The sequence below is a fragment of the Drosophila sulfurigaster genome, chromosome 2L (genome assembly GCF_023558435.1).
Source record: "Drosophila sulfurigaster albostrigata strain 15112-1811.04 chromosome 2L, ASM2355843v2, whole genome shotgun sequence".
Classification (NCBI taxonomy): Eukaryota; Metazoa; Arthropoda; class Insecta; order Diptera; family Drosophilidae; genus Drosophila; species Drosophila sulfurigaster.
The window spans coordinates 6719282-6735797 of record NC_084881.1 but is presented as its reverse complement, the minus strand read 5'-3'; the positions used below and the strand labels follow the sequence as shown (position 1 = coordinate 6735797).

Here is a 16516-nt window from a genome sequence, read left to right as displayed (position 1 = left end):
CTTTTTTTCAATCTGCCAGAGGAAGAAAATGAAAAGTATTGACATGGCACATTACGACATACTTGCGACAATATTAATTCAATTATGGGCAAACGTTTTTCTTTCCTTTTCTCCTATCATCTCTCCTCTGTAGCTTTTTCTGTCAGTTGCCCTTCAAAATTTTGTAATAAAAGTTTACGAGTGCCGCCAAAGCAGTTCACAAAAAAAGCAAAGAATGAAAAGAAACGAAACGAAGCGAAGCGAAGCGAAGAGGAAAGGAATTAAAAGAAGGCTGCCATATTTGGGGGGATGGGGAAGCTACCTTTACTCTCCTATCCTTGTGCTCATTTCCTTTCGTTAAGCAATATTGTTGTTGTTGTTGTTCTTGTTGGTGTTTCTTTTCCATTTTAAAGTAGCATAATAAAATGTTAAACAAATGCTGTGCACACGTTCAGCTATGCGAGAGGCGTAAAGGACAACAACAAAAAGCATAGACAAAATGCCTGCTAAGAAACGCTGCGAGTGAGTAAGATAGCGAACTCATTTCTGTCTGTCTCTCTGTGTATATACATACATATGTATGTATGTGGGTGTGAGTGAGCGAGTGTGTGTGTGTATTTTGGATGCCTGTGCGTGGCGCATATTCATTTATTTTCCTTCTTTTTTTTTGGTTTTTTGAAACATTTACGCTGACTAGCTAAAAAATATATACGAAAGCCATGAAATATGTTGTTCAGACAGACACAGATATATACCTAAATGTTGTGTGCAAAGACAAGCTAAAAAGCCGAGACTGAACTTGCCCTCAGCGGGTATTCGAAGCTTCAAGTCACTTTATTTTAAACGAAAACTTCACACCACAAACATTGCCGTACAACTTCATAAAGATTACGATAAATAGTGATTTATTTCTAAATACGCACAACAAAAAAAAGTTAAACGTAATATCCAACCATACACTTTCATTTAAAAAAAGTATTAATTATTTAAAATAATGATTACTTGAGCCTTAAGTATTCCATTGACTTTGGCGGCCTATGCAAGCCAACATACTCTTCTCTGTGAGCTCCTCTGACGAAGGCCCTTTGCACACTCACTGCAAGAAGGAGGCTGGCATGACAGCACACTAAGTGTAGCACATTTGTGTAGTAGCCAAGTGACAGGCGGGGCGAAAGGCAAGGGGCGAACGAGTACGAGGCGAAATGGGCCACAACGCTTCGCAATGGGATGAAACGAAATGAAATGAAACGAAACGAGGCAAGGCGTGGTGAAGACAAGAGCGAGACAAGACATCGATGGCAAATGATGATGTGTTGCTAATGATGATGATAACGATGATGAAGTCACTGTTACTGTTACTCTTGTGTGATCATTATCGGCACGTCTTCGTCTCCTTCGTAGTCGTATTTTTTTGGTCTCTCGTTTTGCCATCGCGACTCTATCTCGACGCTGAGTGCAATGAAATATGGGTCAAAGTACAAGTCGAAATTGCAAAAAAAAACAAAAAAAATGTAGCAATGCCGTTTTGCATTTGTTGTATATTATTTTTCTTGCCTTTATTTCTCTTCCTTTTCGGGGCGGCCTTCTTCAACCTGACATTCTCTCTCGCTCTCTCTCTCTTTGCATTCGCATGCAAATAAATTTAAGCGTGCGCTTATTTTGCACGTAATACAAAACTTTTTAACTGCAAAACTGGTAAAATGGAACAACGGCGCGTGTTGTCGTTTTTCTTCTCCTAATTTTCCTTTTTCGTTCATTTTTTTTTGCCTCGCATTTTGCTCACTTATTTCCTCCTTTTATTTTCATTTTTTTAACCTACACGAAAGTAGCTTGCAAATTATTCTCCACTTGTGTACTTGGCATTCGGTTTGAAGGTAAAAGTAAACTAACTGTACGATGAGTTGATTGCAATTGCCCTCTGTGTATACATACATATACTATATAAGTGTGTTGTAATTGCTTCTGTGTGTGTGTGTATGAGGGTATTCAGTTAGTTAAGTGTTGGCTGAAAGACTTAATCAGCGAAGCAACTGGCACAAGCGCGGATTGCGTTGTACTCGTAATTGTGTAACATTGAAATGCTTTACGGATTAAAGATAGCAACATCTTTGAATAACTTGAATCAGACAATGTGCTTGTTCTCGAGAAGAGAGAGAGAGAGAAAGAGAGTAGTTATACATATGTAGTTGTATATAGTATTCATATATAAGATATGCATAGTAAGGAATTAAGAATATTGTATTTACTGACAAACTGGATGCGGCTTACTATGTAAGATATTTAAATTATAAAATAAGTTACATCATTTAATATTTCATACTATATGTAAATTCTTATTACAATAATAAAGAATCTCAAGCATGTTTGGGACCTGCAAAAACATATTCAAATGCCATATTCTCTTATATGTTAGTTGCTTGATATACACAGGTGTTCTTACGAATTCATGGACCAGCATAAGGTTATTACCAGGCAAATTCACTTGCCTATAAGTGAACTTGAATAAATAATTAGAAAAACCACATAATCTTTTGAGTGTGACTAAACTAATAACATAGTTCAGTTCATTTGTAACGAATTAATTTGATCATGAATATAAAATATAATTTAAAATACCAAATTTAATATAAACAAATAAGAAAGTTACAGCCGAGTGTGCTCGACTGTGAGATACCTTTAGAAGTCTACCCATTTTTAATAAACTGAAAAATTGCGGTATTATTTTCAAAATATACCGAAAATACAAAAAATATACCAAATGAGACGATAATTATTTGTTTTATTAAAAACTTGATTACGATTATTACGATTTAAAACTGAAAACTAACTATTGAAATAAAAATTAAATTCCAAAGTATTCTATACAAATATATTTATTGAAAATTACTAGAGATGAAAGTAGAAATAGTTTTAATGAGGCCGATAAAGAATTAAAGTATTTTATGTGTGTGGATCTGTTTCTTTCTGTGTGTAACATTCATTTTCTGTTAGCACTAAGTTATAATACCCTTTAGCGCTATGACTATTGAGTATGAAAATTAAATTTTTCAGGGAGTCTTTGAATGCAGCATTACATGGAGTGTGTGTGTGTGCTTGCATTTCTATGCAATTATAATTTTTGGGGTGTAACCCAAAATGCAGATTGTTGGCCATTTGTTTGGGCAATGCGAACAGCAGCTGGAGATACCAACTCCTCCTAGACTAGCTGCTCCCTATTGCCAGACCGCTTTCCCTTCTCCTTTCCCCTTGCCTCATCCGTTCTGCGCTGGTTGTAGCCGCTGGTTTCATGTGTAGGCTTTGGTGACAAATGCAAAGCTCTTGCTAAAGGCCAAAAGCGTTTTGGCTGGCTAAGAATGGCTGCGGCTTCGGTCTGGAGTTGTTTGTGTGTCTGTGTGTGTGTGTGTGTGTGTGTGTGTGTGTTTGGCTAACTAAGTGTGTGTAAGGCCGAACAGTGTTGCGGGCTGGAAAGAGACCAATCGTAAATCAAGGCATGACTACCACGTCTACGACTACAAGGACGTGGCGGCCCTTGAGGGGCGTGTCAAGGAGAAGCCCCCACAACACAGACAACACACAACACACGGGTAACTCCACTCTATGGATTTGTGCCCTTTGTGGTTCGGAGCGGGTTCGAGAATGCGAATGCGAATGCATTTAAGTTGAGGCAGAGGATCAGGCGCTTGGCTTCAGTTCGCAGCTTCAGCTCAAGCTCAAGCTCAGTTGGTTTGTGCACCCACACACACACATACACACATATACATATATACATGCGAGTGAGTGTGGGTATAAAGTATACTCGGTGCTTGTCTATGCAAATATTTAAGTCTGTTGTTGTCGTTTGGTGGCGAAAATTGCGAGCATGACATACTACAGCGAGGCATACGAGGCAAACAAATGTAAATGGAAGCAGTTTGCGGAAGCGAGGAGGGGAAGGGAGGGGAGAGCTGACAAGCAACTGGAAAAGGGCATTGCTAAGTGCCTCTACCCAAAATGGGGCTGGGTCTGAAGTCCGAAGTCTGAACAAAGCTGGTGTTGGGGATGGTGCTCTTAATGAAAATATAAAGCAAATTAAATATTTAATTTAATCAATGTGTGATGGGACTTGCATTCGCACTGAAGGATATTAGATTTCCCACAACGAATCTGTCAACGTTCGCAATTCAATTCGCTGGGGACACATGAGACTTGCTTGTGGATGTCAACAAAATAACGACAGTGGTTTTCTTGCCACTAGTTTCCAATCAGATTTTCAGCTCTACTTGTTGAATTTGTAATGCAATTTACTGTGGAGAGAATGACCGAAAAGTCGAATAATTATTTTCATCTCTTCATGCTTTAATATTTAGTGATTCAGAAGCTCTGAGAACACGCCAATCATTTGACCTAAAAATACATTCGGTATGCGTGACTTTGTTTAAATGCCTGTAATTGTTTTAAAAATAATACATTTGGCGTGATGCGTGACACAATCCATTATTACGTTCAATTTCATTAAATATGCAAAAAAAAAATTGAATATTCATTTCGGACTCGAAGTGTTGGTTAAATATAAAACAGATCGACGGATAAATTGTTTATTATTGCAATTTGTTTTGACGTCGAATGAATTCAACATGGAGGCTAAAATAATAAACAAATCTGAAATGCTGCTGCTCTAAATATTTTCTTGGAAATTATGTTCTTCCAACTATTAAATCACCTACAGAAAATAAAATGCACAAAGTTTTAGTGAAAAATTACAAATTTATTGACCAAGTTTGTGAAACTTAACAAGAAATTCGTCAGCTATTTTTCGTATGCAAAAGGAAGTCAATGAAAGTGAGACAAATAAACTTTAAGGGGTGCAATTAGAACTTTGAGACGAAGCCAATTAAAATTGTAAAACAAAAACCTGCCAATTAAAACTTTGTTTTTTTTTTGCTCTAAAACTAACGAAAACAACACTGAATCGGGAAAAATGCGTAAAGCGTTAAAATCAGCAACGAAAAATAACTATGAACTTTAAGGAAGAATAAGTGAGAAGAGTTTGGGGTACCAGGAAAAGAAGGAGTCAAGGAACGTGTAAAGGAATCTGCACTTCAATGCACACGGAAACATGCGCGTTGATGCTCGACATTGTTGCCAGACAAGAAAGCCATTGGAGTGGGAGAAGGAGTTGGAGATGGAGTTGGAGTTGGAGCTGGAGATGGAGTTGAAGCTTTAGCTGTGGAGCTGGAGCTTGGAGTAGACGACATCTTCATTAAAATCTAATTAGCGCATAGCCCGGCGAGAAGTTTGACTCTTGAAAAGTGAGTCCTTGACTTGCGACTCTGGCTTTTGGTGTGGCATGCAACCAGCGCAATAGCTTGAGCGCATAATCAGTCAGGTGAGGCAGTGAAGCGGTGAAGTGGGGAGGCAGTTGCATGCGTAAGCTGCTTAACTTGTGCTGGAATTTAAGCAGCACCACCAGATGCAGAGGTAGCAACAGCAGCAGCTCAGGAATGCTTGACGTTGCGGGTGGCAGCTGCACCTTTCCCGTTGTCCTTGCTCCACTTAAAGTTTGATGCTGCCAACTGCACACGCATCCAACATGCAACCATTGCCAAGCACAGCAGAGCAGAGCAGAGCCGAGCAGAGCATTCGGGGATTGGTTAGCGGTGCCTTCGGGCAACTCCTTGCGCAACATTTTCAAATTCCAGAGTCAACCGCAAAATGAAAAACTTTCTATGGCTGCTGCTGTTGCAGCTTCTGTTGCTGCTGCTGCTGCACCCGCTGTGTCCCGTTCCATCGCCTTAAATTGTATACATATTGTATATAGTTTTTTGCCTCCATGTTGGCAGCAGGACACTCACACACTCACACTCACACACTCACATCCATAACATGTATAGTACACAAGCACGCGTATGTCCTTCAGGCGTGCATTGCATTTCGATGTTGCTCCCGGGGAAATTGCTTTATAAAATGTTGCTATCGCATTCAAGTTGTGGGCGGTGTGCCGGCGATGTGGGCGTGGCCACCACTGACGCGACCATCTTGCTCCCAACTTTTGCTATATTTTCCTACCAATTCCTGTTTTTTTTTTTTCCTTGTTGCTGCTGCTGCTGATTTCTGCTGCGGTTTGTTGTTTGACATGCTTTTAATTTTCCACACATCTCTTTTGCCTTCCCCATTTCAACTATTATCGTTTTGATTTTTGAATGTTGCTAATGGTTTTGAGATGCTATAAATCATTTTCAATCGCAGCACATAATGAAAACGTTATCAGCTTAGTTCTTGATTTATAGCTTCTATGTATTTAAGCTACATAGTATATTTAACTTTCAACGAGAAGAATAAGCTAGTTTCTAGTTAAAAATGTTGAAATGCGTTTATTTTATTAAAAAATTCTCGAATTGAAAACTTTAAAAATATATAATAATTTCACAAAACAAAATAGGATTTCATTACAAAACCACAAAGGATGCAGTTTTGGGTTGTCGAGCCTCGCAGATATATCGATTTTGAAAGTCACATGGTCGATCGTTTATCCATGAACCGGTTTTACTTTTGGCCCAATTGTATTCGACACAGTGCTCCTTTTTTTCAGCATTATCCGGTTGATTTGGGCCCCACATTGCTCTGTCGATGGGTTTGTTATTGGCAAACCAAACATGTTGTCCAATTTTTCCCTGATCTGTTCCCGATGTCCAGTAAAATTCACCGATATTGAATTCATGGACATATGCATTGATGTCACGCCATTCTTCTTGGGTTTCGATCGATAACAGTTCGGCGTCCATAAGATGACAAGACTGATAAGCCTCGAACCAGTTCTTCTTTATATTCATCTCAGAAAAATAATATCCATGGGTGATGCGGACAAATGGACCCGTTGTCACATTCGTATTGGCAGGTATATCTATTAAGACATCATCTAATAGGTAAATAAACATGCAAGAAAGCTACAGTCGAGTGTGTTCGACTGTGAGATACCCGCTACCCATTTTCAATATGGTATTGCAGTATTTCTTCGAAAAAATACCAATATATATGTAAATGTAAATATTCTAAAAAAAATACTGAAATATACCAATATCTATACTTGGTCTATCGATATACTGTTCAATATATATTGATATACTATTTAATGTTTATTGTATATTGGTAATCTTAACTAAATATTCTGAAAAAATACCGAAATATACCAATATCTATACTTGGTCTATCGATATACTGTTCAATATATATTGATATACTATTCAATGTATATTGTATATTGCTAATCTTAACTAAATATTCTGAAAAAATACGGAAATATACCAATATCTATACTTGGTCTACTGTCTGGAAGGAGCTATTAACAAAGAAGGAGGTCATACGAAATTCAATATACAATACAGTTCAATAGTTCAGCTGGTTGAAATAAGCTGTGGTATACCCTAGTATACAAAATATCAGCTGTGGCACATAGCTTTTGACATTTACAAAAATTTCGTTAATAACATCGACTTCTTATAACTGATTTCACGCAAATTTGTAGAAATCATAAAGACTAGTAATTCTTTTATGAGATATTTATACGGACAGACTGGCTATTGACGCTGATAAAAAATATATACTTTAACGGCAACGGATAGTTAGAATAACCTTTTACTTTATGTGTAACGGGTAGCTAAACGTAATGTGAACTCACCCTCTGTTACAATGGGAATTAATTTATATGCCAAGCATATAGATAATAATCCGAAGCACTCTAGAATACACGCGTACTTGAGAAACATTTTTCTACAACTGTTGAAAAAGCTGAAGAAAGCTATTCCTTATATATCCGTTGCCAGTACAATATTATATATACAAATTTCTATCAAACACATATATCAATAATATTTTCATATACCGTATGTAATATTTTTCCAAATTTCGAGAAATTTGAATAAATTTGTTGATTTTCCGTTGTTTGCAAAGTAGAAATATTTTGAAATATACATATTTAACAAATAAGTACACATTTTGTATATAAGATGTTTGGAGCGAGAATTGAAATAAACAGTCTGCTTATTTGCTGAAATCTGTGAGTTATCATTTAAGCGTGCTATAGTGGAAACTCTTGTATGAGAACTTCTTTAGATTAGCAACTCTTGTGGTTCACATAGTTTCTATCAATAATAAATTTTCTAATTCACAATTTAACCATATTGGAATATTTAAATAAATTCAAATAACAACTTAAAAGAAAAAAATCTTGAATTTTTTATTTGTACGAATCGAGTGCGATAAAGAAACTTTTCACTGTATTTAACAATGCGAGTTTTGCTTAGTGTATTTTCCAGATACATTTATCGATTCAGAAATCACATGGTCGATTGTCTAAACAATGATCTAATTTATTCTTCTATCAACTATACTCGATGCAATGTTCAAATTAATTGCCACGTGCCCTGAGCTGCGATATGTGTATTATAATCAAGCGATACAAACATATATGTATAATGTCTTCTTAGCTGCGAAGGAAATATTCGTTTATAAGCACAAAAATATTTCGATATACAATTTTTCAATTCATCAGAAATTCAAAGTGTTTATATGAGCCATATTTCACAATGAAACATTGTGTATAGTCAAAATATTAATGGATTTATTTACAAATGACGCTGCACAGAGATTAATGAACTCAAACATCGATAGATCAATATAGAGAGTAACACGTAGATTTAATGGCCACCTGATTTCCATTGAACACGCTTGCTTCTATTAAGGTGATCAATCACTTGGGAAAGTAATTATTTTTAGAGAGATATTGAGACTTTTGACTTTTTATTTTAATGACTTGATTGGTATATGAATTTATAAACATGCTTGCCTCTTAAAAATCACTTTGCTGCCTAATGTGTCTAATTAAATTTCACAAGCCGTTGCACAGCAGACAGTTCCCACTCTTTCCCTATCTTAGATCCCTCTGTCTTTTCATGTATGTGAGTAGCAGCAAGTTTGGCATCATCTTTCTAGTTCACACACACACGTGCACACCCCCACGCACACACACACATACTCACAAATACAATCTGACTGCTACGAGACACGCATTTAGTGGCCATGTTAATGGCTGACACATTTTGCTTTGCTTTTGATTTGACGGTGTTTATGGAGACGAGAGGAGGGAAGCGAGCACAACGGAGCGTAGACAACAGCGTAAAAGGGAGGTGGGCGGGGCAGACGCCTCTCATTGCGAAACATAATCATCTTTCCATTGAACGTGTCGTCATTTGTTTTAATGTTCGAAGGCGTTGAGTAAAATGCCATTTTCATACGAGATTTGATGAGTTCTACTTTTCTTTTCACTTCTTCCATTTTCCATTTTTCCATTTTTTCTTGCGTATTTTTTTCGGTGTTTTATCTTCTTCTTCTTCTTCTACCATTGTCATTCCATTTGATATCAGCAATGGAATGGAAGAAAAGTGTAGCATATTTTCGGGGGCAGCTGTAAATTACGTAGCCGCATCGCAGCCCAGCGATGCAAATGCATTTTATGACTTTTCTGCTAAAGTCTCGCCTCGCAAACCAATTAGCTGTTAGCGGGGCGTGGCCGACCGCCTACTTTTCGCATGACAATTGTCACATTTCCAACAAAACTGTCACTTAAATTATATTTTCGTAACTGGGCGTCGCATTTGTAATCATCAACGTCGCGTCGAGCATATTTCTAGTCCCTCTAGTGGGTGTCTGTGTGTGTGTGTGTATGCATCCCAAGCGAATTAATTAGAAAACTTTTCTTAACTGATTCAGTGCCAGTATCAACAGCAGTAGCAGCCTCAGAAGCTGAGACACAGCGAGCGTCTTTAGAGAAACGTTGCAAGAGCTGTGTATAAGGCACACACACACACATACAAACACACGCAAAGACACACACATGTATGTATGTATGTATAAAAGAGACAGTGCAAACATTTGCGGTTAGAGCCAAAATGCTGCCACAAAACTAAAACTGCATGGGAAAAGTCTGTGAGGCATTCATTAGTTCACTGGAGAACATTTTCAGTGCTTATATACTCTCGTGTATATGTGTGTATGTATATGCATGTGTATGTGTGAGTGGAGATTGCAGATAAAAAGAAAGTGGCACAAGTGACACATGTAGCAATCGTTGCAGAGCATTATAAATTCAACATGAGGATTTAAAACATTCAGATTATGTCCGCTGCATTTGGCAGAGAGTCGCCCATTAGCCGCATATTACCAAAATACCTGAGCGCATTTGATTTTTCTTCTAAGAGAGAAAAAGCAAACAAAGCCAGATTATAGAATGTGTCATTGAACCTTCGATTGGTTGGCAATTAATCAAGTGGAAGATTACATTTATAAGCGAGTGACTTTATGATTAATCGTGTTGAAAAGCGTTAATACAAAAACAAAATTTGGAAAATCAATTTTAGAAAATCAAAATGTTTATACTTTGTCCCTGCAGGAAGGACATATCTCCGATCCTATAAAGTAATCAAATACTTTTTTGATAGTCGTCAACAAAACCTAGATCTCCGAAACGCCTATAATATGATATATTTTAATACCATATGGTATATTATGAATATGGTACTATATTATTATACCTAATATAGCCTTTTCCGTATTTTAATATTGTCGCGGTATATTAATTTGGTATATTTTAAGCATACTTGTAATAGCACACTGTTTTGCTCTCATTAAAAATGAGGAATGGGTTATCTCACAGTCAATCACACTCAACTATAGCTTTCTTATTTGTTTTTTTGTGATGTTTCGGTTCAAATTTATAAATATAATCTTCAATACATCAAAACTGTCTCACCACTATAAAATTAACAAGCCAAAAAGAGTATTTTCATAATGTCTTTTGTATTAAGTAAATTATGCAGACTAAAATCCTATAAAATATCTACACAATGAAAATCTATTATTTAAATTAATTATGTATTCTTAAAAATGTATAATACTATTTTGAAAGGAAATTTGAATAAATTAGCTAGTAGCTGAAAAGCTCAAGCTTATCTCCAAGAGTTTCTTTCTTGGTTATATTAAATCAATTTTAATTGCGGTCATTTCATTCCCGGGGAAGAGTTTTGCCAATTGAAGTTTTAAGTAACTGATATAATTGGATTACAAGCTGCACGCGCAGCCAATGAAAATCTTATTAAATTAATAAGATACATTAAAATCAATTTTACAACAACTTAAGAGTCGCCTCAAGTCGCAGAGTCGAACCGAAGAAGTATATAAGAGTTTTATGTGCGACAATATAAACGACAGTGAATGGCAAATTGAAAAGTTTTATAACCCCTTAACCCCTTGCTTCTCCTTAAGCAACGGGGAAATGGAAATGGCAATGAGGCGGTAGGAGGTAAAGTAGGCGTGGCCGGCGTCTACATAAATTTCATAGATTATTGTTTGCAGTAAGAACGAGAAATTACAGACAAATGTTTTTTGTGCTTTTTGTGTACACACTTTTCTTTATCGTTGTATTTTTTTTTGCTCTTTGCAGCGCTTTAAGGACAATGACATCGAAGTGAAGCGCAAGGATGGCATCATCTTGCTGCGTGAATTAGCGGCGGAGGTGAAGAACTTTATGGATTTCAAGCGTAACGCAGTCATGGTAAGTGTGAAACTCGTCCCCCCCTTATTCCCTCGCTCCTCACTGTGCCCCTCGCTGTGTTCGCTTAACTCCCACAATTGCCCACAATTGACAAGTGGCTCAATAGCTCAAAGCGCACGCGACAAATGGCAAAAGCTCTCAAATTTAAGGACTACACTAAAAACACACACACACACGCATTCGTATACGCACAACAAACACACGCATACACACAAAACAATAACGGGAAGGCGACGCTCAGTGGGACATTGGCGTAAAGTGGAAAACAATAAATTGCCGTGGGCCAAATACACAGCAACAATAAGAACAGCAGCAGCAGCAGCAGCGACAGCAGCAGCAACAGCCGCAACACCAACAACAACAACAGCTCAAGTTGCTTTGTTTTTGTGTGTGTGTGTGTGTGTGGAGGGGTCGACAAATTGAAATTAAAGTGCGCCAGCCACAAGGACAAGTTTTGATGGTGCCCGCAGCTGCTGCGGCTACTGCTGCGTGCCCATCGCCATCGCCATCACCAATCGACGCCCAGTTGCCACTTGCCACTTGCCACTTGCCACTTGCCACTTACCACTTGGCAGTTGGCAGTTGCTCGTGGTTACCATTTTGTCAGTCGACACAGAGTCGACAGAGTCTCCAGAGCGGGATGAACCTCTGCGGTGTTGTGGTCTTTGCCCTGCTCATTGTGGCTCGCCAGACTGCGCGTCCTGCGTATCAATAGACTTCGTTTACTGTCCGGATAATTTGCTGCAGGCGTCGCTTCGCCACCGTGTCACAAGTCAAGTGAAAACGTTTTTAAGGTCAAGTAGCTTATTTATAAATAGTTCTATGCGATTATTGCATTAATGTCTTTACTGCAAATATTTGGCATTTTCAAGAATTTCAATTTTATTAAAATTTTTTATGCTGAGACAAATTAATAATCAAATTGATTCTTAGGAACTATTAAGCCAAATTAGTTTTTCAATTAAAATCACTAGGAATTTTCTTGCTCTTTTCATTCTATGTAACACTACTAATAATAACTATGCTTTTCATAATTCCTTCTGTACGAGGGTTGCTATTTAAAATTCTGGCCTAGGTCACTTGTAGGGATATTAGGACCGATTGACTAATTCCCAATAAAAGTTTGGACTTTTATCGATAAAAGCTCAATAAAACTTCTTCATGTGTGACCATGTTTGATATCGATAAAAGATTAATCAAAAACTTACCTCGGCAGAAAAATCGAATTAACTTGTGAACACTTTCGATCCATTTTTTATGATAAATATTCGCATTCTCATTATTAGGCCAGAAATATAAATAGCAACCCTCGAATTCTGTATAATCTCTATAACGAATTTGCTTTATCAAATCTATTAATTAAATAAAATAAAGTATACTTAAAACGTTATTATAAAAATATCTTTCTAGTAATTAGTTTTTTCTATTTTTATATATGTAACAGAGGTTAAGGTTATTTGATAAACCCTATCGATATCAGTTGGCATTAGCAAGTCGATAGGTATTAAGCTATCGGTATCATCAATCGTAAGAATTAGATCATCATGTCATGAGAAGTTGAACGACAGTTTTGTGAAGTAGATCGTAGCCGCAGTCATCAGTCCGTAACGAAATCAAACTGTACTTTTACACAACTTATTAATTATAAATATATTAAATAATCAAAGATTATCTATATAACCAGCATTAGATATTTTTTTGTATTAATTATTAATTGCTTATCATATTATTTGTCTAATGTATTTTTTATTGTTCACGGTTTCCGATTAATGTTGTTTCAAAAAATTTATTTTGCTTTGTCAGCGCATCAACAAGCCCGTGCTTGACATCAAGTAAATTAACAAATGAAGACAATTCCTTTTTATTAGGGTATTCATTGTAGTTTTCTATGGATTGGAACCACTGTACACTTTGCTTAATGCCAAAGGCACTTTGTTATTAAAAAACTGTAGATCTCGTCTCTCTTCCTCAGTTCTACTATTTCGTTTATATTCTTTGTTTTGTTGATTGATTGGTAAAGTATCTACATGGCCTCTTAGTTTTATTCAATTTTACTTGCAAGCTGTCTTTGATTTCATTCAGATTTCAGTGACTTCTCAGAGTCAGATTCCCACTTCATTTCATTTCTTTTTTTGTGGGGGACTGCGCAGAAATTATGAGATGAATTGCTGTCGTGAAATTTTTTTTGATATGCGTCCTAAAATGCTCGCATTCATTTAATTATGAGAGAGAGAGTTCAGTTGCAAGCGAATTTCGCAGAAATATAAGAATATTTACAACTCGAGGCAACAACAACAACAAACACGTCCAGTAATCATTAATAATGCGGCACAAAACAATTAAATGTTATAATCAAGGCATAAGGCCACCATTTATATGTATGCTAAAGTCTGTCAGTGTGTTGGTATTGATGTGTGTGTGTGTGTGTATGCGTAGCCGCATGTCCACGTTGTATTCATGTCATGGGCCAACCCATGTCCATGTTCCCGTTCATGTGCGTGGGTATACATAAATAATTTTTTATGATTTCCGCAAAATATCGATTTAATTTTTTTTTGTTTTTTTTTTCTGTTTTTTTGGGGTTTTTGTGGGTTTATTTGGCGAACGAAATCTGCCGCTACTTCCGCTCCTTATGGCCAATCCGCATACATACGCATTCACCAACACATATACACACATAAAGACGCAGGCATACGCACATCTGTGTGTGTGAAAGAGAGAGAGAGGGAGAGTGAGAGTGAGAGAGAGATAGGACCCAGCTGCGGCTGCTTGTCCTGTTTGTCCTGCAGTCTGGGAGTTTGGCCCTGACGCAAAACGCATACGAAGCACCATTAATTAAAAATCAACCCACATGAACAACAACAACAACAACAGCACCAGCAGCAGCAACAACAACAACAACAATATCACCAAAGAAAGCGGTAACATCAAAAACAGCAAAACTGCAAACAACAGGCACAAACAAACAAGTGCTATTCCTCCAAAAGTCCGACTACAAGATGCTCTACACACGACTTAATCATTCTTTTCGATATTTGCTTGATTTACAAACTTATTTCCGAAGTAATTCGTACAAAGCCAATGTTCGTTGAACTTTATAGGAGATTATATCAAACCTTTAATTTACATTTATTGACACAATCTTGTAATAATAAATTTGTTAGGAATTTATGCAGCAAAAAACTCTTTTCTTATCAGTATTTTAGAAAGCAAAAAAAATATTACTAAATAATTAGCTAATAATATATAGAAAAAAATAAATAATAGAATTAATAATTATATGGGTAATTCTGTAATAATTTTGCAATTATCGTAAAACACAAAAATAATTTCAAAATTATTCTTAGCTGTAAATAAAGTGCTAATCAAGAGCTATAAGATTCATCTTTACTCAAATAAAAAAATGTTTTGCTATATGATTTTTTACTTTTCTTACCCATATTTAATAGAGGTAATATTGCAATAATAATTTTTTAAAGTAATACAAATGTTATAAATCTATATAATTGACATTTTGGTATTTGAAAATTCTTATTTAACAAAAGCAATTTAGTGCAAATGACTCTCGTTAAGTAGAATGAAGTATAAAACAACTGGTAAAAAAATGACGGCTAGTTAAGCATATTTTAAGTGAATAAGGGTATAGAAAAATGTTTAAACTGACACTGAAGTCAGAATGTGAGCAGCGACATTTGCTGTTGTTGTTGTTGTTGGTTGCACAGCCAAATACTAGATTGACCATTGAATGTTTGAAACATTTATGAAAAACGCGAATAAAGACTTATAGAGCGAGAGAGGGAGAGAGAGAGACACACGTTAGGTAGGAACTGTGGAAGTTCAACGAGCTGCAAAAGTGTCATACACGTGACCACGCCTACGATAACGCCCACAAAGGGACTGCGTGATTTGACGTATCAAAAAAGTCGGTAGCCAGAAGTGCGGGAAAAGAGAGACGAAGAGGAAAGCTGAAGAAGCAGCGCAGATTGCGCCTTCTATTCCATACATAGTTTGCCTTTTATCGTTTTTGCATACGTTGGCTTAAGTTTCAACTTGGCAACGTTGCGTATACGCAATGTGACTCTACATCACAGAGTTTAGTGCGAGATGGAGGAGGCAAGAGTGACGCACGAAGACAATACACAATCCCATTTACTTGGTTTTGTGTGTTTGGCTTTCAAGCAAGTCGTTTTATTTATTTATTTCTATATTATTTTTTCTCTTCTTTTTTTTACTTTTCTTGTCATCTTTTGTGGATTAAGTGACCTTTTTGGTTGGGATTTTTCTTTGTTTGATGTCTGGTTACAAACTATGAAACGCGGGCTGTCGCATCCATGACTTTATTATTATTACTTGTTATTCTTGTTCTCCCTGTATATGTGGTTAAATCTCTTAGTATTTATAATTGAATAATGTTTAATTAAAAACTGGCTTTCAAAACATTTTATTTTATCTAGCTAAGAATTGATTTTAGACACATGGGGTAAATATTCGTGATATCTTTATATACATTAGAATTGGTTCTTGTTTTGTTGTTTTTTTTTCCATATATGTATATGATACGAGTTTTCTTTGGTTCATTAAACGAATTTGCTGGGTTCTTAATATATATATTACATTTACTTTTGTGTAGTGTGTGGAGTGGGTAACAAGTTGGGTTGAAATAAAATAGAATTTCACCACAGTTATGTTTTGAAATAAAATAATAGTTGTCCATAATGTGTTGAATCGCAGATTACTTAAAATAGAAGCAAGTTTTCAATTCTTGATTTTATTTCAAAAGCTAAGAATAATAAAATTCACAAATAACTTATTTGGAGGCAAACAAATGAACGTCAGTGCTATTCAATATAAAAGCACATAATATTTACTCTGCCATGTTTGTGACCAAATATTTAAAGTTAATTTTTATTTAATTAATGATTTTAAACAAATCAGTTCAACTAAATCAAATTA

General features: G+C 36.2%; 3 protein-coding genes across 5 annotated transcripts in view; 2 read left to right on the top strand and 1 right to left on the bottom strand.

Moving 5' to 3' along the window:
• LOC133839503 (sex-regulated protein janus-B) overlaps nt 1-16516 on the top strand; it is a 188801-nt gene that overhangs the window by 44573 nt on the left and 127712 nt on the right. The window lies entirely within an intron of this gene.
• Nucleotides 1-16516, top strand: part of LOC133839370 (voltage-dependent calcium channel subunit alpha-2/delta-3) — a 56047-nt gene that overhangs the window by 18785 nt on the left and 20746 nt on the right. For both annotated transcript variants that reach the window (XM_062270873.1, XM_062270863.1), the window contains exon 4: nt 11453-11563. In XM_062270873.1, coding sequence (XP_062126857.1) covers nt 11453-11563 — 111 coding nt within the window. The remainder of the gene's footprint in view (nt 1-11452; nt 11564-16516) is intronic.
• On the bottom strand, nt 6330-7726 carry LOC133845845 (C-type lectin 37Da-like). 2 transcript variants are annotated; one of them, XM_062280439.1, is made up of 2 exons: nt 7634-7726; nt 6330-6874 (listed from the first exon to the last, which is right to left on the bottom strand). In XM_062280439.1, the coding sequence occupies exons 1-2, from the start codon at nt 7719-7721 to the stop codon at nt 6405-6407; spliced, it is 558 nt and encodes a 185-aa protein (XP_062136423.1). In that variant the 5' UTR covers nt 7722-7726; the 3' UTR covers nt 6330-6404. The 2 variants fall into 2 exon arrangements, with proteins under 2 accessions (XP_062136423.1, XP_062136433.1); XM_062280449.1 differs by having other exon boundaries at nt 6338-6859.